We start from the raw sequence: 27,609 nt of genomic DNA, 5'->3' as shown, positions 1-27,609 counted from the left end.
ACCACCACCTGTAAGTTCCCCTCCAAGTCACTCACCATCCTGACTTGGGACTATATTGCCGTTGCTTCACTGTCGCTGGGTCAAAATTCTGGAACTCTCTTTCTCACAGCACCAGACAAACTGCAGCATTTCAAGAAAGCGGCTCACCACCAGCTTCTCTAGGGCAATTAGGGATGAGCAACAAACGTTGGCCTAGCCAGCAAAGTCCACATCCCTTCAAAGAATAATTAAAACAAAAATGAAAAAGACTAAGCTCCATCTAGTTTACTTTCCACCATCCTGGTAGTCTCATGTTACAAAAGTTATGGAGTTGGGTACTAATCATAGCAATTGGTCCTAATAATTAGTCTACAGTAGAGCCACACATGACACCACAGTGATGGAGAGCTCAGGGGACCATATGTTCATCTCTTCTATTGAGCAGGGAAGGTACTCAATGATATAACGAGTGGAGTGCCACAGGGATCAGTGCTGGGGCCTCAAAGATTTACAATCTGTATCAGTGACTTAGATGACGGGACCGAATATATGGTTACTAAATTTGTGGATGGCAATAAGATAGGTAGGAAAATAAGTTGCAAAGAGAACATAAGGAGTCTGCAAAGGGACATAGGATTAGTGAGTGGGCAAAAGTTTGGCAGATGGAGTATCATGTGGGAAAATGCAAACTTTTCCACTTTGGCAGGAAGAATACAAAAGCAGCATATTATTCAAATGGAGAGAGAATGCAGAACTCTTGAGGTACAGAGGGATCTTGGTGTCCAGGTACATGAATCAGGAAAAGTTAGTGTGCAGGTGTAGCAAGTGATGCAGGTGTAGCAAGGAAGGCAAATGGAATGCTATCATTTATTGCAAGGGGAATGGAATATAAAAGGAGGGATGTTTTGCTACAGTTATATAGAGTATTGGTGAGACCACATTTGGAGTACTGTGTACAGTTTTGGTCTCCTTGTTTAGGAATGGATGTAAATACATTAGAAGCAGTTCAGAGAAGGTTCACTCGACAGATTCTGGGATGGGAGGTTGTTATCTTATGAGGAAAGGTTGGACAGGCTGGGCCTGTATCCATTGGACTTTAGAAGATTGTGAGGTGATCTTCTTGAAATGTATAAGATGCTGAGAGGACTTGACAGGGTGGATGCTGAAAGGATGTTTCCCCTGTGTCCCCTAGGGGACACAGTTTAAAAATAAAGGGTCTCCCATTTAAGACTGAGATGAGAAGAAATTTTTTCTCTTGAGCGTTGTGAATCTTTGGAACTCTTTTCCCCAGAGAGCAGTGGAGGCAGAGTCATTGAATATCTTTAAGGCAGAGGTAGGTAGATTCCTGATGAACAAGGGAGTCAAAGGGTATCGGGGGTAGGCAGGAAATTGGTGTTGAAGCCACAGTCAGATCAGCCATGATCTTATCAAATGGCAGTGCAGACCCGAGGGGCCAAATGGCCTACTTCTGCCCTAATTCAAATGTTCATATGTTAGCACTGCATACCCTGGATAGGTAGTCACTGGGATAGCACTCAAGTATGTCAATCACAGGTTTCCCCCACAAGCCTCCCTTTAAACCTGCTGATTCAGCAATATCACTCAATAAATAGCTTAGCACATATCATTAAAATAAATTCTCCAACAAGATACAAGAGAATTAAATAAAGAACACGATTAATATTGAAAGCACTACACCTCCAGCAATGTTCTCATTTAAAGGACAATTGTAGAATTTCATTTAACCCCTCTTGCAAATTTAGTGGTAAATTTCCTTCCTACACCTCATGCCTCCAATGTTTTTCTCTTAGCATCATGTCAACTGCGCTCGAGTGGATAGGCACATGACTTATTCAGAGGCCTTTTTCAATACTATTAGGAATCAGCACTAAGTAAAATATGAAATCAAACAACTGCATGAAATTAATTATGATTAACAGAACCTATTTATAAAAGTTGTTACTCTGAATGGAAACTGGGAGAAGGAAGAGTTTTGCAGAATGTGTGAATGGGGTGCAGGGGCAATTTGCCTGACAACTTTCCCTCCCAAACCTCTTGGCTCTAGCGCCTCCTAATAGTGATATGGCTGAGGGTGGGAAGATAGTGCAATGAAGGTTTTGAAATAGTTTCAATAATTGTTTGGCCCCTGGAATTAGGGTTTTATCATTCCCTCATAATCCCTTGATATACGAAAGTTATTTCCTGTAAGTTAATAGACTTAATGTCAGCATATGTGAGTAAATAATTTACCACTGGAAGTAATATAAGCTATTTTGCATAATTAATGAGCTGTTTCAGAGTGCTGCATTACTCACCATAAAGTGAATTAACCCACACTTGGGGGTATTGTACAGCTAACTGATATGGCTGAATTCCACTGAAATCTTCAAGTGATGACCTTCAGATCAAACCAAACTCGTCATTGTGGTGGGTAAAAACTAACCTAGCGATATTTTATCGTTCACACAAAGCTCTATTTATGAATTACAGCCTGATAGAGAATTTTCTGTGGCCTGATGGGCATTTAGTGATCAACCCCTCACACTCAACTAACGAGATTAGATTCAAGAAGCTGCACATTACGCGGGGCCAATCTGATTGGCTGGCAGCTCCAACAGCACCGACAGTGCCAAGATCTCATTAGTGGGCACTTCCAGGACTGCAACAAGTCCCAAGAAGGCCCAATGGACCCCGGAGTCCAGTAAGTCCGGGTTTTGGGCAGGGAATGTTTAGCCAACCTTGGGAGGTGGGGCAGGGGGGTAGGGGGTGGGGGTATTGTTTTGGAGAACAGGTAGGTAGGAAGAAAGAAGAGGTACTAGCTTAGGTGGGGGTGGGGCTGTCTCGCGATGCACAAAGGGCACCCCTGAAGATAGTACCCCCCCATCACCATTTTAATAAACTTTCTTATCAAAATGGCCTGCCTACACCCGCCCAACTGCCTACAGCAACCATATTATGGCACGGGCAGCATTTTATCAGGTCAATTGGCTTGTTAGCAAGCTCACTTGACCCCTAATTATTTATTTAAATATCAGCACCTGCCTCCCTACCATGTTTTGGCGTGAGCTCAGGGGTGGGTCGGAAGGTAGTGGACTGGACACCCAACCTATTTTACATGCCCCCCCCCCCCACCTCTTCCCCGAAAACACGTAAAAATCCAGCCCAAGCACTCATCTAAGGAATTCACAGTCACAACCTCTGTTCCATTTGCCTGTTGTAATGGTTTTCTGTAGTGTACCAGGTCACGTTTAGAAGCTTAACTTTTTCAAACTCAGCTGGGCTCCTCTATCTAAGTAACTTTTGCAAATAGATAATGAATGACTAATCAAGCAAGGGTTGCAACATAATTCAGGTGCAGACTTTAGATGGAAGAAAATCCCTTGTCATTTTCATTGCAAAATGTCATGAAACAACAACATAATTGGGCTGTAATTTGCCTGAAATTTGCATTATAGTGGCGCATCTGTGGTACATGTCATTATTATACTGCAGAAATTCTATAAAATTATGGTATGAACCTCAAGCCATTGCTTACACCATGCCATAATTTGCTGAGACTTTGTACTACCCCATGAATACCCTTGTCAAAAAAGTCAACAGCTAAGTATCATAGCTCTGCCAATTCTCCCCCCATTACTAAAAGCTATGGCGAGTTTGCAGAATTAATATCACTGTAGTTGCCACAATAATGTAAACCATTACAGAATGGCACTGTTTTAGTTTATTGTTTAAATTTAGAAATAATTGTGTTGCCCTCATTTGGTTCTTCTTTACTATTGAATAGTACCGTTCTTACATTGTCTAGGTTCACTTGTGCGAAGTGTAAAACAAGACAACTTGTATGTGTGTGGAGGGAGCAGTTTGTCTTTTAACTACTGTCCCATTGCGACTTCTTTAAAAGTAATTCAGATCTTTAATCCTATGTATGTGAATATTGCTGTTAGCGATCACAGTGTGCCCTTTTACACCTTATTAAAAACCAAGCAGTAAATCAGAAATAGCACATGCATTATGGAATGAACAGTTGAAGACTAAAAGCCTCTGGTTTCTGTGTTATTTGTACAACTTCAATGGAAAGGGTTGTCTGCCCTCTATCTAATGGACAAACCAAACAGATGTAAAACAGACTTTAAGAAACGAGCTCTCTATATTTTGAATTTATGCTTGTTTCTACTCATAAGTTCAACCTTCAAACATCTACTTTAAAAATGTCCAGGCCTGAATAGGCATCACATCACAATGGACTTTTACTTTGGGGTCTTGCTGTGCCCCACCCGATCTGCCACTCAGCTCACTGAGGAAAATTTCCAGAAAACTGTGGCATAAATGTACCTCTGGAGGATTAAGTGGTGGAACTTATGGCATTCGTCGCCAGTATCACAATTAAAATGCCTGACCAATAATTTTGTTACATGGCAGTGAAACGGAAACAATTCACTCAGTAATTTTCAAAACTGTGCATCTTTAATCTACTTATGTTATCCTCCATTGTTCATCCTCCGAGGCAAAGATGACCATGTTCAATATCTGGGGTGTTTGGTAGGGTTCTGGTGGGCCCATAGCTGATTGTTGATGTCCATCTGGGCCTGGAAAATTCTGCAAATAGGACAAGATACCACAGATGATTGAGTTTTAAACAAGTCCCTGGCTCGGGATTTCCTCTCCTTGCGTTTTCTTTCTGCCTCTGTTATGTGCTTTTGAAGGAGGCCGCACCATTTTTATTTGGTTGCACCAGGTGCTGCAATCCTGGGCGAGCTTCTCCTAGGACTCTAAGTCAATATCAAAGTGAAGCCTGTAGAATGTCCTGGTAGTGTTTCCTTTGACTTCCTGAGAGTGCAACCCAGGCTCAAGTTCCCCTAGAAGATTTTGCTTCGGTAAGCAAGCATCAGGCATTCTGGCTACATGACCAGCCTGATTCAGTTGTGACTGTCTCAATATGGTGTGGATGCTTGACATGCCAGCTCGGATGAGCACCTCAGTGTCTGGTATTTTGTCCTGCCATCTAATATTCAGAAGCTTCCGAAGACAGCTCAAGTGCAAGTAGCGGAACTTTTTGGCATGACGCTGATACATTGTCCAAGTTGCAGTTGTGTAGAGCAGAGTGGGCTGGACTATTGCTGCATAGACTTTCAATTTAGTAGGCAGACTTACCCCTCATCATCCCCAGACTGATGTTCAAAGTCTGCGGAAGGCTCCAATCACTTTGGCAATTCTTGTATGTGTTTTGTCATCAATATAGAAAACTTGAGGGAGTGTTCTGCCAAGATAAGTGGACATATCCAATGCTGACAGGTTCTGGTTATAGACTGAAACCTTGGGCTTGAGATAGGGCTTTCCTGGAGCGGGACGGTATATTCAATTTTCTTTGTGCTAGTCGTGAGGCCAAAGTTGAGGCATTCATTGGAGAACAAATCCATGTTCCGTTGCATGTCTTCTGAACCAACAGCTAGTGCACAGTCATCGGCAAACAGTAAATCGCAAAGTACGTCCCAGAAGATCTTGATTTTTCCTAGAGTCCTCTCCAGATGGACAGGAAGCTGCTCATTGTGAAACCTATTTCGATGCCAGGATGATGATCATGGAAGGCATTGGAAACCATGGCAGAGAAAAACATGCTGAAAAGACTTGCCGCTAGTATACAGCCATGTTTAACTCCATTAGTGACTGGAAATAGGTCAGAAGACATTGCATTATCCAGGACATGCGCAAGCATGCTATCATGGAACTGTTGAACCATTGTGATGAATTTCTCAAGGCTGCGAAATTTCTCCATTACCTTCCAAAAGCCCTTATGGCTGACTGTCAAAAGCCTTGGTCAGGTCATCAAACATGGGTTAGATGCCCAAATTCTGTTCTTGGCATTTCTTCTGGGCTGTCTAACTGTAAACAACATATCAGTGGTTTCTCGGCTTTTTCTGAAACCACACTGACTTTCTGGCAGCCAATCCTGGTCACGTCATTGCACTAAGCGGTTCAGAAGGACTCTGGCGAAGACAATGATGGAGAGGAGTGAGATTCCTCTATGACTGTCCAAAGATTGGCGAGTTTTTTCCAGCTTGTACATGTGGACAATGGAGGCATCTTTGTATAAAAACTGAAAGTTCTGGAAAAATCAGGCAGGCCTGGCAGTATCTGTGGAGAGAGAAACAGGGTTAATGTTTTGCGTCTAATATGACTCTTCTTTAGAACTCTGGATGGCATATTTGTATTCTTGCGGGATGGTTCCTTGCTCCCACAGAGACTGAAAAAGTCCAGTGAGCTTCTTGAACAACATTGACTTCCAGCCTTGTAAGCTTAAGTGGGGATAACATCAGCTCCTGGAGCTCTGCCGCTAGACAGTAGTTGATTGTAATTGCCGTTTCTAACCGCGTGGGAGGGTCATTAAGAGAGGAGTTGATGGCAACCTGTGGCATCCCGCTTCTTCATTGATGGACGAAGGCCGATGGAGGATGTGGCTAAAGTGCTCTACCCGTCCTCCTAGAATTTGAGCTTTTTCTATGAGCCGTGTTGACCTGGGAGCCCTAAGGATTGGTGATGAACCAGTGGACTTGGCCTGCTAGGCAGGCTTCAGAGCATCGTAGATTCTCTTCCAGTTCTTCTGTCTGCATCTGACTGAGGTTCATGTGCTTTCTGATTCAGCAAAGTGTCTTGCATCTCTCTGAGCTTGCATTGGACGGTCCTGCGGATGTTTCAATGGGCATCGTGCTTGGATAGTGATGACTTGGCATTGAGGTAAAACTTATAGAGCCTATGTTTCTCCCCCCGTAGTTTCTGGATTACTTCATTGTTTTCATCGAACTTACATTATTAGAGGGACTCTTGTCACCAGGATTCCTTTAAAAAAAAACAGTTAAAAAAGAATTAGGACCCACTTTGACATCCCTTTGTCCCTTACAATGCATCATAGCGGCAGAATTGATGAATCTATAGAGACGCAGAATACACAGTCCTCTGGTATCTTTCCACTCTTTTCAAATGCACAGCCATGCCCATGTTTTAGCACTGCACTCTGAATCTTCTGAACCTGTAAGATCTTTGTGCACCAGGATCATTTCTGGGCCCCACAAGAACACTTGAAATAGGATCATATGGCCTTTCGAGCCTGCTCTGCTATTCAATATGATCACAGCTGATCTTGGGCTTCAACTCCGCTTCGCCGCCTGTTCCTCATATCCCTTGATTCCCTAAGAGACCAAAAATCTGTCTATTCCAGCCTTGAATATATTCAATGATGGAGCATTTACCACCCTCTGTGGCAGAGAATTTGAGCTCTTTGGGTCAGCGATGTGCCAGCAAGGGAGATCTTCCAGGAGGCCCCCTCCAAATCATTGCCTGGATCCAAGCTTAGCAGGGGGCCCATTGGATGCCAGGAAAGTTTCATCGATATGAGAAAGTGGCCCTTGAATGGACCCCTAATTGTTCTAATTGGCTGCCGATCCCCATGGTAACCTGCCCATGGAAAACTCGCCTATAGGTGGCACAGTGTCAGGGAGTTGTCTTGATGGAATTTTCTGCTATTTTCCTGGTCCCCACACCACCTCCAAAGCAGCCTCCACTCAGCTAGCAGCAGGATTCTGGCCTGTATTTCTGTCATGTTAATGTGTGCCTATGAAATGTTGCAAGGAACAAATATCAAGCACAAATCCAACACAGAGTGCCACAGAGTATACTACATGTATATGATGATCAGTGAACAGGTCCCTTTCTGCCACTGGTTGGAGGCGGAGTTTCTCCTGCTTAGTTTTATCCCGTTAGGCCCTTACAGAGAAAGATTGCAGAAGGTGTATCCATTTGTAATCAGTTTGCTACAACTGTGGCATGCCTTCTCTGATCTTACACATTATCCTCCAGAACCAGCTGGCAGAGAGGGCAGGCCACCATAATACTCACAAATTCTGTTTAGGCAGTTTGCACATATATAGATGACAGATGTGGTATAATTTAAATAGTTGTAGATGTGGATAGCTGTAATTGCGAAACTCAAAGCCGCTGTAAAATAAATAATGAAATTACTAGGTCAACATGCAGCTGTTAATGCAACTACCAATTAAAGGACACATACCAACATAGTTGAGTGGGTCAACTGTGCAGTGTCCATTTGATGTGGGTGCTATTGAAGCACTGAAAATGCATTTTGGGACAAGGACCTCACTAACATTGGGTTCTTAACGAGCCCAGCACGTAGCTATTGTGTACCACAAACTCAGTACCACAAACTTTTCAGGATATTATCTCACACTATGTGCAGTATGGGGAGATGATAGTGTAGTGGTAATATCACTGGACTTGTAATCCAATGGCCCACACTAATTCTCTGGAGACATGGGTTCAAATCCCACCATGACAGCTGGTGGAATTTAAATTCAGTCAATAAATTTGGAAAAAAAATAACTAGTCTCAGGAATGGTGACCATAACAACTATTATAGCTGTAAAAACCCATCTGGTTCGCTAATGTCCTTTATGGAAGGAAATCTGTCATCCTTACCTAGTCCAGCCTACATGTGACTCCAGACCCACGGCAATGTGGTTGATTCTTAACTGTTCTCTGCACTGGTCTAGCAAGCCACTTAGTTCAAGGGCAGTTAGGGATAAGCAACAAATGCTGGCCTTGCCAGCGATGCCCACAACCCAGGGAAGAATAAAAGAAAAAAGAATTTATAAAGAACAGTCCTCAGACATGATGTGTATCAGCATTATGGATGTCAGCTTTTCATTATGAACCCCATAATTTTGTTTTTGTTATTGCTATTGCTATAACCGCGTGAGGAGGGGTAAAAATGACTTCCCTAGTTTACCACTCAAGTCTGACCATAACACGGCATTTGTATATTTGGAAAGATGAACTGTCAGTGCTTAGCCATTTATGTGCTATTACAGAGAAACTAGCCTGGCAAGCTTTCTTGAGTTTAAAACGAAGAGGGGTTAGTTTTATTAAGTGGAAAACCCACCCACGTAAAGATGTAAAAATATTTAAAATGTAAACCCAGGTCTCAACCTTCGCAACACACATGCACATACACGCAAGCAGGCAAAATTTATAAATTATACTATAGATAGTTACTTCCTTAACCAAATTAAAGTTCAATGCTGAAAGGTAAAAAACATTGAGAATTCACTGTTTGAGTCATTGGCTGGGGCAGAATTTTCTCCATGATGGTCTTGGGATTTCAGACGTTGGAGCCCACGTAAAACTGCAATTGCTGAAGACAATTTCTTTTTAAAACATAATCTGTCTTTTCCAGAATTTGACGATTTTTGCATCTGAGGCTTCTTTTAATGGAAATTCACTACCTCTGTGCTGGATTTTTAACTAGAGTAGAGATAGGGCCTTAACTTGGAAAGAGAAGCGAAGAAAGCTTGTTACTGCTTCATTGACAGCTTTTCTAGTTTACTGTTTCAGCAGCTTGCCTGCTGTAGTAGAGATTTCAAACATGGTTATTTCAGTCACAGGATCTCTCTCCCCATAATGATTTCAGAAGGTGTTTGTTTAGCTGATGTCTGAACTGTGCCTGACTTTTGTTTCATAGCTGAGGGGTTGGATTCTGTAATGTCCCAGCCATTAACTCCTGAATATCCATTATCCATCTTGATGAGATAGGAAGAACACCCTTCCATGTAACTATCATCCTAGTAGACTTTCTATGTCCACTTGAGAGGTAGCCTTCTAGAAATGCAAATGTTCGGCCCAATGCAGTTTTCAGTAAATCCTTTTGAAGGAGTTCTTGACATCAACAGATATCAAATTCCAGAGAAGGATGCTGTGGCACATCTGAATTGTAATTCACATTGGAACTTTCCAGAAACTGGTTAACTTGCAATACCAGCGATCAGGTGACCTGTGGCAGCCATCTTAAGCCAATGTCTTTGTTGTTGTTTTAAAAGCCCTTTGTGAACAGTTCAATAAATGTTGATCAGATGATGAAATTAAAGATTAATATCCCTCATGCACAAGTCACATCATCATGACACCACCATGAAGTAAGCTGAGAACTAACCCTAGAGTAGTGACAGAACCAGACAATGTGGCAGACGTTTTGAATTCTGTCACTTTGCTTTGTCATTCAGGACCTGAACCTATTTGCAGGATTTTCCGGCCCTGACACCGCGAACATCGTCACAGGGGGGGATGGGATAATTTGTAGAGCCATCGTGGCCAGAAAATCCCAGCCTATGTCTCGTTGCTTTTTAAAATTTCTTTCTGAATGCTTTATTGGAATAATTTACTTGCCATTTGGCGATCTTTTCTATAGGCCAAAAATTCTTATGTTAAGTTTATGTTCCTGACAGAGGTCAAATACAACAGGAAATCATGGATAATGTGCTGTGATTTCCTAATATGTACAGCGGTGGCAAAACCACATATTGTTAATGGTAATTATTCTTTAAAAATTTTAACTGTATTTTTCTCCTGTTTCATACTCTTCACATATAGTTCAATTTTTTTTTATTTGTTCTTGGGATGTGGCGTCTCTGGCAAGGCCAGCATTATTGTCCATCCCTAATTACCCTTTAAATTGAGTGGCTTACAAGGCCACTTCAGAGAGCAATTAAGAGTCAACAGCTTTGCTGTAGGTCTGGAGTCACGTGTAGGCCAGTCCGAGGAAGGATGGTAGATAGCCTCCCCTGAAGGACAGTGCTTTTTAGTGGGTTTTTACAATCCAGTAGTTTCATGGTAATTATTAATGAGACTAGCATTTCATTCAGATTCATCAATTGATTGAATTTAAGTACCTCCAGCTGCCATGGTGGGATTTGAACTCTGTCTCTGGGGTATTAATCCAGGCTAGTCCAATAACATTACTGCTATGCTACCACCCCATCCCCCCTGAATCTTTTTTAATCTTTTCAACTGCCTTTCTATTTTAAGTATCGTGCATGGGGTCTCATTAATGCTTTATAAAGTGGCCGTACACTGTTTTGGGTTTATAGGGCCAGCTCTTGTTGGAGTGGGGCATCTCGCAACATGCTCTGTTAGTTATACTTGTTTTTACACCATGAAGCTCAAAAATACTTGTGCCATAACGGGCTAGAAATGCAAGCTGATAACTGTATGGCGCGAGCAACAGACCACCTGGGTCCTCAGCATATCCGTACCTCTTTATCCAGTGAGATTTAAGGATTGAGAAAGAAACTGAGGAAACAACTGAGAAAAAGGGTGAATTGAGTCAAATCGTGTATAGAAAGAGGGAAAGCACAATTGGTTGGAAAGAGAAAAACAGGAGACATAAGGGAAAAGTAAGAAAGACATTTAAAATCTGATATCAATAAAATCTCTAAGTACAATTTAGCACTCGAAGGAATATTCAAATTGTGGACCAGAGAGGTTGAATGGCCTTGTGCTAATAATTATCTCATTGTTAAAAAGGTTCTTGTGCTGCTAATTACCAAACTTATCTTTCTGTGGGGGGAGGGAAGGTAGTGGGGCGGGAGGTTGTTGGGCAGTTAATGTGCAAATAAAGCAAATACTAACAGGGATACTAAGGACGAGATGCCGTTTGTGTGAAGAGTATAGCAGTGTAAATTGGCCAGCAAGTTCTGGAGATTTGCAACTCATGACATATCTTTTAATTTCCTGCAATAATCCAGCAAGATCCGGCCCATTAGCTATGCATACACCGCAAAATTTTACTTGAACTTGTGACATAAATTTGGCTATAGCATAGGAAACCCATTTGTCTCAATTATATCTCCAGTTTATCCAGGAAAACAGGGTAAATATTGTCATCCTTTGTGTAGTCAAATTTGTGACAAAAACATGTTTTTTTGCATCTCTGCCTCATTAGTTGCCTTTCATTTACATCAGTGATTCTATTTACTGTCAAGTAGGAACTGCTTAAGTGTTAACGCAGTATTTGTGCTGCTAATGGTCAATTTTTAAAAAAAATATTTAATCAGATAAGAATTAGTGAATAATTAATTATACTACCTTTTGGGGGATCTGTACTATTTGGTGATTAGAAGCTGGAATGTTTTGCTTATTTTCAGTTCTTATTGACATATGGTTGTTGTCAGCTGCAATAACCTCACTATTACATTTGACACTTGGCTTTGATTTATATTAGAGAGTCAGGGGACTAGTGGCAATTAGTGCATGCTCTTAAATATATTTCCTACTTCAGTTAAAACGTTGAGAATGATCAGGAGTTACACATTCTTGAGGGGTTTTTTTAGGTCATTCACCAGCAATGATCAGACTACCAAGGCAGCATTATTCATGGTGAATAGTTTACTGTTTCTATACCACCAACCTTTTCTGCCTCTTATCATAGCAACACCACATACTCAACAAGTCCAGACTTGTCTGCAGGATTCACTTCGTAACTTGGTGCTTATAACTTCCTTTTTATTTAAATAGGCACTGTAGCATCATGTAGATACCTTTCAAAGAAGCATGTAAGTATATTTGGTAGTTCATTTCACAGTATCTTAGTTTGAAATTATCATTAATGTAGACTTTGTTGATTTTCTGCCAGTTGAATATAAATAGCCTCTAAGAACTGTTACTATACGTTAAATAAATCTAAATACCATTAATAATAAGAAAATAGGTGTAGATTTTCCTATGTTGTGCCTGAAGAATGCTTAATTTCCAATACAGTGAAGAGGAAATAGTGACAGAGAACTATTTCATCAGGTTCCCTGGACTCCTCAGTGTCAGTATTACTGGAGCCGCACCTGCAGTGGTCCAGTGTAAGTTAATGAGGTGTGAGGGACATTCAAAACTTTTTGCTTGACTTTTCTCGGACTTTATCTGAGGAGTGTCCAAATGGAGGGATGGCCCAAGAAATCTGGCGGTGGCATTTTCATCAGAATCCTCCATGGACTGGAGGATCTAAGTGGTCCTGGGAACACATGGAAGAAAGAAGTAACAAGAAACTTAAAATTTATATTCCACCCAAGATGGCCCTCAGGTTATGGAGCCTAGTGGCTACCGTTGTTCTTGGTATTGGCCAAAAGTATAGCTGCAGGCTGCTAAGACCTGTAGTTTTACTCCTGCTGTTGTCCTGGATCCCAGTGCAAGACAAAATTTAGCCAAATTCTCCCTTTGCAAGTACAATACCCCTCCATTATTCTGCACTTGTCAGGCACCCAGTGGGAGCTTAGAAATGAAAATAATTTCTTGAATGCTTATGACGTCACATTGGAATAATGGGTTACAGTCATATCATTGTAGTTTATAATTAAAATTGCTTGTAGATGTGGCCAAGTGATATTTTAGAGGACTTTTGCCACTTGTCTTTTGTAAGTTAGATGAGTTTGTTCATGCAATTTCTTTTTAATATGTACTGGCAGAACTGCTGTGGATGTCCTTATTTGAGGCCAGGAACATTATATTACATGAAGTGAAATGTGTGTCCCTTTAAGGCTGCAAATCTAATTGCTGCTCTGGCTCACCACCACCTTCTCAAGGGCAATTAGAGGTGGGCAATAAATGTTGGCCCAGCCAGTGGTGCCCACACACTGTGAAAGATTAAGAAAAACACTGAGTTCATATGGAGCTCATTCTAGAGACTGCAGACATGCTAGCTCCAGTAAATTGTATTTCTGGAGAATTTCTTTGTTTCTTAGTTTTCTTTGTGTGTGGTAAAGTTGAATGTAATGTTTGAAATGTGGCAGTGAGCTGTGATGGACAGAAAATACATGCTAGACAGATGATTTTTATAATGAAACTAGCTAATTTACTATGTATTGCTCCTGATGATTTGGAAGTTTTATAAGAACAAGTTATGTGAAGTTATTTTATTTGGGGAACTGAATACTGGAGACAGCACAGGAATCTGGGACCACTGGGAAGAAAATCCAGAATCTGGCAGTAGTGGGATGGGGTCTCCGGGTTTACATTACTTTGAGCAGATTCAGGAATCAGGGAACAGAGGAGGGTGCAAAGTATGGAAATGGTGTTCCAGTGTTACACTACTTGGAACCTTGACTGGGAAAGGGACCTAAGAGAATAATGTCTGGACTGCCATGACCCCTTTGGGCCATTAGGCACTTTGGTAGTATGCTCCCACTGTTCACCCTCCTCTCTTGACAAATACATCAACCCTTTTGAACCATTAACCACCCCCACACCATTTTATCCATCATCAGCAATTTTTTATCTTCAAGTGCTTCGAGGCAGAAACTTTGCGTTTCTGTTTGCTGACTGATACAGTCTGCAATAAACTATTAAATTTATCTCAGCAAAAGTGACTTCTCAGAACAGTCCAAAATTCTTTGTTCAATTTTTAGGTTATATACATTTAAGTCCTAAAACGGTTTGTTGACTTTCTCACAAGGCTACGAAATTCAATGACATCTGAAAATGAGTGTGGGATTGTGCTGCAGGTTCATTGCTTCTGATGCACACAGTGCGCAAATTTCGTGATGCCATCTCATTTAAATAAGTGCGCTGTTAAGTGGCTCCATGTCTGAACAGCAAGCTCTAAATCATGAGAGATTAACATATGTTAAAGCTAGCATTCATTTTTTTAAAGTAAATTTGCTCTTCTTAAAGGGAAGATGCACTTTGGCTGGAGCAGGTGCTGGGAATCATTGTAAAAGTGAGTTTGAGTCTGGGAAAGACACAAAAATGGCACAAGATGTAGAGGGTGAGCTCCAAGATTTTCTGTTACTGTACTGGGGACGTTGATTCATGAGGCAGAGAGCAGGAGAGATGTCACTTATCCACAAGGACCAGGAGGCTTTTCAGATGAATTTCCAGAAAGTAATCGGGCCTATAGCCATGACAATCAGGAGTCAAACCCTGAGGTCCTGGATGCAGGGCTGCAAGAAGTTCAATAACCTCACAGGAGTGGCCAAGGTAAGTAGACCACACTCTGATCATATGCCTACCAACAATCTCTGTCAATCACTACTCATACTTCACATTCATAGCTTCACCTCATCCTCACACACTTGGAACTGCTGCAAGCCTCACACCCATATCTCACAGTTTGCATACAACCGTGATAGGTACATCATCCAATCATATTGCACCACAATCACTGATGCACTTCCCTGTCTCTTGCAGAACGAGGTGGTGCACAACTTGAGACAGCAGCACCTGACCAGTGGGGAATAGGCACAGCTATATGTCCTCTCCAGCCATGGAGGAGATGGTGGTTGCCATCATTGGAGCAACCATGACTGAGCCTGTGGCAGGTGGTGGGCTTAAACCATTGAAGATGACGGTATCCTCCTCCTCACATTGCACTTGCTCCTTATACCACTGTTTCTCCTGATTTGTAAGTTGCAGATGGTGTAAACATGCATATCTTGCTTTTCCGTGCATCCCTCACCACAACCCTATCCTTGCACCTTTCTTCTTTCAGATACTCAAGAACTGCAACCTGGCCAGGCAGTGGTGGAAGAGAAATAGGTGAAAGATCAGGAAGACGGCGATGAAGAAACACCATCCCTCACTTTCACACTCAGATACAGGCACCGCACGTACTTTAGAGGATAGCTTAGAGGCGGATACGGCATGTGGTGAGACACTGTGCATGAGTGGACTGATGCCTGGGCTGGTGGACAAGAGTACCATTGGTAACAATTTGCTTGAGGGTAAAGCCACACACAAGATCTGCTGCAGAGGCACAGATGAGGACCTCAGTGGGGAAGCCTACAGAAGAAGACGGATGCACACTGAAGGGCTTGGTGCATTGGCAGGGCTACCAAAATGCCTGCGGTCACTGTCAAGGAGCATGGAGGAGTCCAGCACCATCTTGGTACAGGGCTAGGCACAGAGCTTTGAGCCCAACCTCTTCAGCGTGAATGTGATGGCCAACTCCATGAGAATATTCATGGAATTATCCATGATGCAGCGTCAGATGGCCGATGTCTCAGTTTCCATTGCAACACAAACAGCAGCCAGCTGATGTCAAGGGGCTGCAGTAGAAGTTCAGACAAATCATGTAGAATTGCTTGCAGTCGCACAAACTCAGGCTACTCTCGTGCAAGCTCAGCTTGTTGTAACGAAGGCTCAGACTGCTGCCATCATACTGTGGATGCCAGTTTTCAAAGTGGCTTGCAAGTTGTCAGAACAGTCCAGCAATGTGTTGCTGGATTGCTGAGGCACTGCCCTGGGGGACTGGCGGTAGCAGAGTGAAGCACGAACCTGCTGTCTTCTCTCGCGATGACAGTGTTTCTCCTTTCGTCACATTTCAATCTACCCGTGCCCCTGGTGTTTCCTGTCAGCCAGCCAGTCCACAATGCTTGCTGCCCATGTCAGTGTGGTGCAGCCTGAAACTGGGCCCTTAAAGCTCAAAGCCATCAGCAGACTCCTGCCCCAAAAGTCAGCAGCCTTCCACCAGCCATGCTTATTCACCAGGAGCACAGGAGGAAGTAACAAGCAACATGGATAAAGGGGAACCTGTTAATGTGCTGTACTTAGATTTCCACAAAACATTTGGCAAGGCGTCTCATCAAAGATTATTATGCAAATTAAGAGATCATGGTGTACAGGATAACATATTAGCATGGATAGAGGATTGGTTAGCTAACAGGAAACAGAATAGGCATAAATGGGTCATTTTCAGGTTGGCAAGGTGTGACAAGTGGAATGCCACAGGGATCAGTGCTGGGGCTTCAGTTATTTACAATTTATATCAGTGAGCTGGATGAAGGGACTGGATGTGTGGTTGTTAAATTTGCTGATGACACAAAGACAGATAGAAAAGTAAATGTGTAGAGGAAATAAGGAGCCTGCAAAGGGACACAGGGCAAAAATTTGGCAGATGGAGTATCATGTGGAAAAATGTGAACTTGCCCATTTTGGCAAGAAGAATAGAAAAGCAGCATATTATTTAAATGGAGAGAGATTGCAGAACTCTGGTACAGAGGGATCTGGGTGTCCTGGTACATGAATCACAAAACGTTAGTACGCAAGTACAGCAGGTGATTGGGAAGGCAAATGGAATGTTGTTGTTTATTGCAAGGGGAAAGGAATTTAAAAGTAGGAATGTTTTGCTACAGTTGTACAGGGTGTTGGTGAGACCATATCTGGAGTACTGTATACAATTTTGGTCTCCTTACTTAAGAATGAATATAAATGCATTAGAAGCAGTTCAGAGAAGGTTCACTCGATTAATACCTCAGATGGGAGGTTGTTATCTTATGAGGAAAGGTTGGACAGGCTGGGCTTGTATCCATTGGAGTTTAGAAGAATGTGAGGTGATCTTCTTGGAACATATAAGATGCTGAGGGGACTTGACAGGGTGAATGCTGAAAGGATGTTTCCCCTTGTGGGAGAGACGAGAACTAGGGGACACAGTTTAAAAATAAGGAGTCTCCCATTTAAGACAGAGATGAGAAGAAATTTTTTTCTCTGAGGGTTGTGAACCTTTGGAACTCTGTTCCCCGGAGAGTAGTGGAGGCAGGGCCATTGAATATTTTTAAGGCAAAGGTGGATACGTATCGATTCTTGACTAACAAGGGTGTCAAAGGTTATTGGGACTGCATGGGATGTGGAGTTGAGGCCACAATCAGATGAGCCATGATCTTATTGAATGGCAGAGCAGGCTCGAATGATTGAATGACTTACTCCTGCTCCAAATTCGTATGTAGGAGCATTTGGACAGGCAAAGGCATATGAAGGACTGGCACTAAGAAAATGCACGACGGTGATTCCTTTTTTTGTATGCAATATGACATGGTTTGATTTATAAATTTGATTTGGAATGTTTGTTTTGTGCTGACTTTTATTTTAGTATTGTGACTAAGCAGACACTGTGATGCTCAATCACAAAGGAAAGGTAAGTTGTAGGACTGTTGGTGAATGAAGAATTCGGATTGCATTCACTGGTACTGTGATTAGATGAGTTGATCATGGACAGCCTGGCCTGAAATGAATTGTTATGGTTGCCTCCTCCACCTTTCCTCCTCCTGCTACTCATTATCATTCTCCTCCTCGTCCCCAGCCTGTCACTATATAGCTAGTGACAAAGGCTGCGCCCTCATGCTGGTGAGGTTCCGCAGCATGCATCAGACCACCACGAATCATGACCCAGGCACTGCCAAGTACTGCAGTGCCCTTCCACAGCAGCCCACAGTGCAAAAGTTGTTTAAGCACCCCAATGGTTTGCTCGATCACAATTCATGTGGCAGCACAGCTTTCGTTATTTGCATGCTGCACATGTGTGCATGGGTTCTGCACCAGAGTCATGAGCCATGTAGTCAACAGATAGCCTTTGTCACCCAGTAGTTGCCCTCAGGTTTGACCTGGTGGCACATAAGCAGACGATACATTGGGCTGGCGCAGAATAAAGGCATTGTGACTGCTGCCAGGATACTGGGCGTTTCAGTCTAATATTTAAAGTTTTAAGTCCCCTTGCATCTAATTGCTCAAGTAAAATTTTCCGCTTGCTGACTCTGCATTCTGGAGTTTGCAATCCTGAACTAATTATTCCCTCACCCAAGTTTAAGTGGTTACAACTCCACCTGGTCATGCTCTTGCCTATCTAGATTTTAGCAGAGTGGAATTTTTCATGCACAAACAGGTGATAGGTGATTTTACATCAAAAATGCAAAGGTAGAGGGTTGGTGCCAGTATGGATTGCTGGAATGCTTGTGGCCTTCAGAAACATGTATTTCCCCTCTCTTAGTGTTTATGGGTGGTTTATTTTTCTTAGTTCTGTAGTTGGAATTTTTAATCCATTCAGATTCAGGAAATAGGCAAATGGTACAACGTAAGTGGGTGTGTACAACAGTATCCTGTGCATCATGGAAACTTTCTAATAAATCGAGCAATAGCTGTTTTTTTTTTGTGAAGCTTGCTGATGAGTGAGTAGAATGGGTCAGATGAATTGTGCTGAACATTTAACCTGTAAAATGATAAAATTTTGCGTAGAAGGAAGTATTTAAATTGTGAATAACATCGTATTTTATAAAATTAAATGTTAAAAATAGCTAAGGTATCCCATGTCAGTGCTTTCAGTAAGTCATAGAATGCACTGTTTTATGCCAGTGAGATAGATATCCATTGGTCTATTCCCTCTCTGGTCAGGTTGTGATTAGTCATTGTATTAATAATATATTTATTTATTAGCTAATCCGTGCTGGCATTGATCTTAAGTAGCCTGGGGGCCTGGAGCACAGTAGTGTTGCTTGCTACTAATCTAGTCTGTCCATTTAAGACCATTGCTCAAGTAATCCCTGTGCGAGGTAAAGAAATCCAGGGGCAGAATTTTCCCGTTGGCATGCGGGGGTCGGGCCCCACACGCACGCGTGTAAAATGACGCGCGATGATGTCGGACGAGCGTCCCGACGTCACCGCACGCCATTGTGATATTTTGTTGGGCAGGCACACGAAGCCCTCCGATGTGTGCCCGCCATTAATTAATTGGTCACTTAAGGCCCTTGACGCTCCAATCGACCATGATTTTTTGGCGCCCGTGTAATCTTCGGGTCGGTGCACGGGTGCAACAGGCAGGCGGGTAGGACACATTTGTACGAACCTCATCCACGGGCGGGATAAGAGAGCTCAGTGGGGTCGCGGGTGTGCTCTCTCAAGTATTGATTTTTCAAAGTTTTTGAAACTTGCCTGTGTGATTTGCAATACTTCAAAACACATACCAGCTGCTTTGTCTGGACTCTTAACCTTCAGGTCAGCACTCTGCAGTGAGGGATATTTTCTGGGCCTGCATGTTTCTGGAAGCCTTCCCTTATCCTGGGAATGGGAGCTGAATTGTCCACTAGAGGCACCTACTCTGAGGAAAAAGGGAGGGCTAGAAGCGGGAGGAGACCAGGAGTGCACATTCTGCCTCCAGGGGAGCCACCTTTCGGAGGACAGGCGCAGGCACAAGGGGTGCAGGGCCAAGAGGTAGACCAAGGTAGAAGGGGCCATAGAAGACGCCATTATCCTGCTGCCAGGGTATACAGGCAGCGAAGCAGCTACCTCAATATGTCTGAGGTGCAGTGCCGAAGGAGGCTCCGTCTCTCAAGGGAGACAGTCAACTATACCTGTCAGATGATTAGGCCTGAGATCTCCGCTAACTGTGTGGGTGGACACCCCACACCAGTGGCTCTGAAGGACACAGATGCCCTCAACTTCTATGCCTCTGGCTCCTTCCAGGGGTCGGCGGATGATCTTTGTGGTGTCTCCCAATCAGCTGTCCACACTTGTGTCAAGCAGGTTTCAGATGCTCTGTTTAGGCGTGCATTGACCTTCATCCACTTCCGTTGGGACCAGGCAAGCCAGACACAGTGAGCCAGAGGCTTTGCGGCAATTGCTGGCTTCCCCCATGTCCAGGGTGCAATAGACTGCACACATGTGGCCATCAAGGCACCAGCAGGTGAGCCCGGTGCCTTCGTCAACAGGAAGGGCTTCCGCTCCATGAACGTGCAGATAGTGTGTGATCACAGGATGCTGATTTTACAAGTCTGTGCAAGGTATCCAGGTAACTCCCACGACGCCTACATCGTCAGACACTCCCAGGTGCCGGGGCCCTTCAGTGCTCCAGCCCGGCTTGATGGATGGCTGCTGGGTGACGAGGTCTATCTCCTCAGAAGGTGGCTCATAACGTCTCTCCGCCATCCAAGAACAGAAGCTGAGCAGCGGTACAATAGGAGCCACGCCTCCACAAGGGCTGTGGTGGAGAGAACCATCGGTCTTCTCAAGATGCTCTTCCGATGCCTGGACCGCTCAGGGGGCGGACTCAAGAACCCCCCAGATTGTGTGCGGGTGATAGTGGTTGCACGCTGCGCTCTCCACAACACACTGGAAGGTGGGAAAGGGGGGACGCAGTGGACGATGAAGACGTTGACGCAGTGGCTGCAGCTGCACATGATGAGTCCAGCAGTGAGTCCGAGGATGAGCATGCACAGGGAAATGCTGAGGGGGTAGACACTGAGCCGGGAATACTGCAAGGAGGCAGGGATACCCGAGAGGATTTAATCCAACCAACCTTCAGCTAGCATACTACATATAGACCTCCAGGACAAGCCTGGGCTGAAGGCTCCATACTCAATACCTAACTGCAAAATTTTCCAGGTTAGGAACAGTAACTAAGGGCCTTGCTAATAAAGCTGAATGTCCCACAAAGCACTTATAACATTTTTGGAAACCATACACATGCAGAAGAATAGAGGCACCCTCAGCCATAGAAACATACATAGAAACTAGGAGCGGGAGTAGGCCATTCGTTCATTATGATCATGGCTGATCATCCAACTCAAGAGCCTGCTCCCGCTTTCTCCCCATACCCTTTCGCCCCAAGAGCTATATCTAACTCCTTCTTGAAAGCATACAATGTTTTGGTGTCAACTACTTTCTGTGGTAACAAATTCCACAGGCTCACCACTCTCTAGGTGAAGAAATTTCTCCTCATCTCAGTCGGTCACATGTCTGAATTTAGTATCACAAGCAAAGAAACTTAAGCAAAAAAAAACAATGGTGTTCCAGTTCAAAATAAATCATAAAGGCCTCATATCGGGCCGACACAAAAGCACCAGTGATAAACCCCTGGTGTGCCTAAGGTGCCTTATGTTTACTTTTCTGGGTGCTACATCTTGGTGCTGACCCCTCGCTGGGAGTGGCATCTGAGACAGCCTGCTGACTCTGCTGTCCTGTTGGCCTCGATGACCTTGGTGGTCGTCCTCTGACTCGTGGAACCTGTGCTGGCCTCGCCTGGGAGGGATCTGCCAGATCCACAGCTGGCATCTCCCCAGTCATCGCAACCTCACCTGATGCTACGGTCATTGAGAGACGGGCGGAGGAGCGGCCGCCCTCATCCAGAGCACCCTGAGAGGTGCTCGCTGAGACGACAGGCAGCTGCTGCACCGACGTAAGGTCACTTCGGACCTCCCTGCTCACCGTGGATGGATGGGCACTGAGCTGGGAAACTTGGTGCCCAAACCACCTCCCACACTGGCACTGACCAGCTGAGGTCAATGCCGATGTGAGGGCTTGCTGCTCCGAGCGCATCCCCAGGAAGCCCTGATGGGTCTCCTGGAGAAGCCTCTCCACAAGAGTCACCGCTGTCTCCATGGAGGATGCATGGTGCTCAGACATGTGGCTCATTGCTTCGGCGATCATCCACATAGACTCCACCATGGAGACCAAGCAAAGCCCAGCCTCATGTATCTCCCCCAGATGCTCCCGCACACCCGGTCGCATTTCCTGCCCCTGCTGCATCGCGGACGACTCCAGAGGCACATCATCAGGCACTGACTGAACATGTGCCTGGTCCCCTGAAGTCCTCCGGCTGCTGGCACCATGGGCACTCTCTGTCTCTGCCAGCTCCTCCAGCGACTGTGAAGTGCCCTCACTGTTGTGCCCCGGGACACTAGCCAATGTTCTAATTCCCACCAAGATCTGCACTGATGCCTGCCTGGCAGAGATGGTGTGACGCTGGTGAGACTTCAGGGCCCTCAGGTGTGAGAGGGGGCCTCTGCTGCTTCTCCTCCCGGCCCTGCTCCGCTGATGCTGAAAAGAAGAACAAAGACATTGGATTAGTTAACGTGGAGACAATGACAAAGTGCATCCCTGTCCCCCGGATCATTATGCACTCATCCTTCCATAAGCAATGGTTAAGCCATATTGCAAAGTTTAATCACTTAACGTGCAGCAGTGCTGTGGCTGTTGGGAGAACAATGCTGACCTCACTGCTGGCCATACATACCTGGCCGTGGCACCCCAGCCTCACCAACACCAGTGGACCTGGGTGCATGGCACCTCTCCAAATCCAGGGCCTCCTGCTCAGACTGGCTGAGAATGGCTAACTGTGCCTGGCCATCGCCAGTCCTCACACATTCTGCTGCGTTATGATCATTCTTCTTCTGAAAATGAGAGAAGAGCATTGATTTGTGCAAATTGTACATGGACTCTCTTTGCGCATGGCCCACCCCAACAAGAGTGGGGCAAAACAGGGCTCCAGTGCCTCCTCACCCCGCTGCTGCCGAACACTCACATAAAGATGCTGGGCCTGTACCCCTCCGCCCCCCTTGGCCACGTGCTGCCTACATCACATTAGGTACCACACGGTATATCCTTCCATAGCAAGGAGGCGCAAGCACGTGGAGCGCAGAGCGCAGCAGATGGTTCGTTGCCACACCACCTTGAAGCTCCCCTCCCAGCATGTCATCACCCTGACTTGGACATGTCCTGCAGTTCCAGCACTGAGCCTAGGTGCAGCTCCTCCAGGTTGCCCCAAAACAGTCATGTGGGTCTCAGTGTACCACATGCTGCGAGCGCAGAACCCATCTCTTAATCACCCCCTCAGGCTGACCTCGGCATGGGCAATATCTGCTGGCCCACCCAGCAAAGGACACATGCCATCAATGATTCAATGCAGTCACTACACTCAGACTTGGTGGGGAGCGGGGCTGCAGGGGGTAAGCCGACCTGCTGGGTTAAGTGACCAATGCCAACATTGTCCTCACCCTTCCAGAGCGCAACAAGTCATTGAAGCGCTTGCAACACTGGATCCAGGTGCGCCGCACCACATTGCGGGAGCTCACCACCTCCGCCACCTCCTCCCAGGCACGCTTCGTCATGTGTGGGGGCCTCCTCCTCCCGCCCTGGGGAACCAGCACCTCCTGCCGTGCTGCCACCTCCTCGAAGAGGATAGCAAGGCAACCATCGGAAAAAAGAAGGGGCACACTGGCCCAATGGCCTACCCCTTGGCCTGGCCTGCCCCGATGGCCTGCCCTCCAGACTTGCGTCACCTCTATTGCCCCTCTGCAGGGCCCTTCGCTCAGCCATTGCGAGCAGCCTTTCCAAGGTGGCCAGGCCTTCCTTTATACAGGTCACCATTGGACCCGGCGGGCTGAGTGCACCCGCTGCCACCTGCCCGCTCCCGCTATGCACTGGAGTCATGAAGTACGCTGGGCCTGCCCGCGTAAAATGGCGGCGCGGACCCGATTGCAAGTGGCGATTGGTTCTGCGCCTGCCCGCTCCTGCTCTGCCCACCCCGCCAGCCAGAAAACTCCGCCCCAGGTAATTGTAGCAACTTTTAAACTCAAGTCAGTCAGAGGACAGTTGTAACAGAATAAATTTCAGGTCCCAGGTCGAAACCTGGCTTTCTTTCTGGCTTTGCATTCCGGCCGTAACAATGTGTAACATCCTCGAGTATGAGAGACGCATACAAGATACAAATCCCAAAGATGCTTGACTTAATTCAACGTGTTAAGCTTGTAGGAAGGTGAACCCACACCCCTCTTATACTTCCATCTCAAAGATTCCACTTGAATGTATAGTTTTGTTTAAATTAGTGTTAATGTATCCCTATCCCACGCAGTATTTCCCACTCAAGTAGTTGGCTGGGCCCCAAGGAGATATGAGCACGGCTGAGGGCCATTCACTACTCACCATTTTTCTCTGTCTCCCTTTTTGTGGAGAGGTTTTGTGCCATATTTCTATATGCTCCCTATAATTACACCATCCTGCCACCCAAGGTACAATGTAATGTCGTATTAACAGCTACTGCTGGTATGTAAAGGTGCTGCTTTCAGCTATGGTTTCGACATCTGAAATGAATTAATTTGTATTGTTGAAGGAGACAGAGTTGGCAGTTGTGGAAGATCTGCATTTTCCGGTTATTGCATTGTGTCACTGGAGTGAGTTCATTCATATTTGTGGAATTTAAAGGGGAAAACAAACAAGGAAAAATTGCTGTGTTTTCTCAGTGGCTCAGTTCGTAAATGCACAGCCCAGTCTCAAACTGAACCATAATAATCAGGAAGGTCCCAGGTATGTGCTCCAAAAACAGTTTGAGTGATGATAGAGGTACAACACCCCTATCAATCAGCCAGGATTCCCACCACTGAATGGCAGCTCACATCTCTTACTAAGAAGGCATGGACAAGATTGGGTTTGTCAATGATATCTATCACCCCACAGTTCCCCCCATCCCTCAGGTGTGAATAATTTGCCAACAACCAATGTCTAGATAAGTAAAGAATGGCCACTTATGTGAATGAGGAAGTATATTACCTGTGGAACTGTTGCCGGCATGCGATATAGGAGAGGATGAGCAACAATTAAATATCAAATAAGGCAATAAAACATCACTGTTCATGAAATAAAATGGACAGAATTGTTTTCAATTGTTTATTAGTCACAGATAGTGTATGAGTTCTGATGTTGTCTTTATTACCATGGTAATATTCAAGGCCATGATACACTACTGCGATTTGGAGACAAATCAACCACCTAATATATGAAAGATTTATTTTCCCTCTTTCGGTCAGAATAGCCATATTAGTCTTTCTCTCTTTTCCCCAGTCAGAAAGCTGGAGCAGTCCCCAGATTCGCTCCAGTCCCATTGCCAGTCATTATTAAGAGTGGAGTTGCATTTGCTGAGAAATGTTGAATTTGACCATACCCAAGCCAGAGTTGGGAATTACAAAACTCAGTCCTTCGGGCCATGAAGTCAGCATTATTATGCTGTGGATACTGGGCTTCCTCAAAACCTGTGTCCATACCAAGTTTGCTAAAATGCTATTTTCGATTCTAGAAATATTGAATAGTTTTTCAGAATCTTTCAAAGTAAGGAATTATTGATTAATAGTTCAGTAACGCCATATACACCACAAAAAATCTAACAAGTATATATTTTTTTTAATTTATTCATTCGTGGGATGTGAGCGTCACTGACTAGGTCAGCATTTATTGTCCATCCCTAATTGCCATTGTTCTGAGGGCATTTAAGAGTCAACCACATGGCTGTTGACCTGGAGTCACATGTAGGCCAGACCAGGTAAGGACGGCAGATTTCCTTCCCTAAAGGACGTTAGTGAACCAGATGGGATTTTACAACAATCAACAATGGCTTCATGGACATCATTGGACTTTTAATTCCAGATTTTTATTGAATTCAAATTTCATCATCTGCTGTGTTGGGATTCAAACCCAGGTCCCCAGAGCGTTACCCTGGGTCTGTGGAGTACTAGTTCAGTGACAATATCACTATGTCACTGCCTCCCTCCTCATAATGTAAGTAGTTGTGTATTAACAGTTTATTTTTTTTTTGTAGGAAATTTCCCCATGATCAGTGATGACCTTGTCAACTCATATCATCTTCTGCTTTGTGCACTTGATCTGGTATATGGGAGTGCACTACTCTGCTCTCATCGTAAAGATTTACTGAATCCTAATTTCAAAGGTAGGTCCTTTCTGAAGCTACAATCTTCAACTCAATTAGTAGTTTAAGAGCCAGAAAATGAAGAGTCTTATGCAACAGGTTGTATTCTTGAGAATATAAAGTTACTATTGTGGTAAATTTACATACACTTTCTTGCACAAAGTGCCCTCAATGACCAAATCTGCAGGAAGTGTCACCAGCTGCAGAAACTTGAGCTCCAGGTTGCAGAACTCGAGTGGTGGCTAGAGTCGCTGTTGTGCGTCTGCAAGGCTGAGGATTACATGGATAGTACACTTAGAGATGGTCACAATGCAGCTAAGAAGTACTCAGGCAGAAAGGGAACGGGTGACCATCGGAGTATCTAACAGAAACAGTAGTGCAGGAATTCTCTGAGGCTATGTCACTCTCTAACTGCTTTTCCATTTTGGATACTGGTGAGCGAGATGGTTCCTCAGAGGACTGTAGCAGGAGGCAAGTTTGTGGCACTTCGGGTGGCTCAGCTGCACAGGACAGGAGGAGGAAGAGTGGAAGTGCTATAGTGGTAGGGGATTGCATAGTTAGGGGAGCAGACAGGCGTTTCTGCGGCCATAGATGTGACTCCAGGATGGTATGTTGCCTCCCTGGTACCAGGATCAAGGATGTCACAGAGTGGCTGCAGGACATTGTTTTGGGTGGTGGTGGGGAGGGGCAGTGGGGGTATGGTGAATAGCCAGAGGCCGTGGTCCACATTGGGACCAATGATATAGGTAGGAAAACGGATGAAGTGCTGACAGCAAATTTTAGGGAGTTGGGAAGGGAATTATAAAGCAGAACCTCAAGAGCAGTAATCTCAGGATTATTGCCAGTGCTACATGCTAAGGAGCATAAGAATAGGAAGATTGAGCAGTTCAACACATGGCTGGAGAAATGGAGTAGGAGGGATGGCTTTAGATTTCTGAGGCATTGGGACCAGTTCTGAGGCTGGTGGGACCTGTACAGACCTTAACAGGACTAGGACTAATGTCATAGTGGGGAGGTTTGCTAGTGCTGTTGGGGAGGGTTTAAATTAGATTGGCAGGAGAATGCGAACCTGAGGGGAAATTCAGAGTGGAGAGGAGAGTAACTGGCAGTGGGAAGTAGAGAAATATTAACTGATAAGAAGGATATATCAGAGAGTAGTATCAAGGTAAATAGAATACTTGGAGACTGATAGAATAGGCAATAATAAGCAATTAGATGGAGTCAGAATAAGGGGGAAAGTAAAAAAGTCCTAATCAGGGCTAACGTGCATGTATGTGAATGCACAGAGTGTGGTTAATAAGATTGGCCAACTACAGGCACAGGTTGACAAATGGATTTATTATATTATTGCTGTAACAGAGACTTGGCTCAAAGAAGGACGGCACTGGGCATTAAATATTCCTGGGTACAAGGTGTTTAGGAGAGAAGAAGAGGAAGAAAAGGGGGATGGGGAGTGACAGTATTGATTAAAGATGGCATTACAGTGCTGGAGAGAGAGGATGTTCCAGAGGGATTCAAGACGGATTCTCTCTGGCATGAAAAAGGTACAATAACATTGAGCAGTG

General features: G+C 44.5%; 1 protein-coding gene and 1 long non-coding RNA gene across 6 annotated transcripts in view; one reads left to right on the top strand and one right to left on the bottom strand.

The window, feature by feature from the left end:
* Positions 1-27,609, top strand: part of rbl2 (retinoblastoma-like 2 (p130)) — a 178,496-nt gene that overhangs the window by 54,814 nt on the left and 96,073 nt on the right. For 3 of the 5 annotated variants that reach the window (XM_078544276.1, XM_078544277.1, XM_078544279.1), the window contains one exon: positions 25,937-26,065. The exons of the other annotated variants lie outside the window; for them this stretch is intronic. In XM_078544276.1, coding sequence (XP_078400402.1) covers positions 25,937-26,065 — 129 coding nt within the window. The remainder of the gene's footprint in view (positions 1-25,936; positions 26,066-27,609) is intronic. 5 annotated transcript variants of the gene reach the window in all.
* The window catches only part of LOC144682030 (uncharacterized), a 50,989-nt gene that overhangs the window by 3,143 nt on the left and 20,237 nt on the right, over positions 1-27,609 (bottom strand). The window contains exon 2 of the long non-coding RNA XR_013576914.1: positions 12,657-12,823. This is a non-coding gene — a long non-coding RNA (uncharacterized LOC144682030). The remainder of the gene's footprint in view (positions 1-12,656; positions 12,824-27,609) is intronic.

The sequence above is a fragment of the Cetorhinus maximus genome, chromosome 6 (assembly GCF_964194155.1).
Source record: "Cetorhinus maximus chromosome 6, sCetMax3.hap1.1, whole genome shotgun sequence".
NCBI lineage: Eukaryota > Metazoa > Chordata > Chondrichthyes > Lamniformes > Cetorhinidae > Cetorhinus > Cetorhinus maximus.
This window is presented reverse-complemented; position numbering and strand designations above follow the sequence as displayed.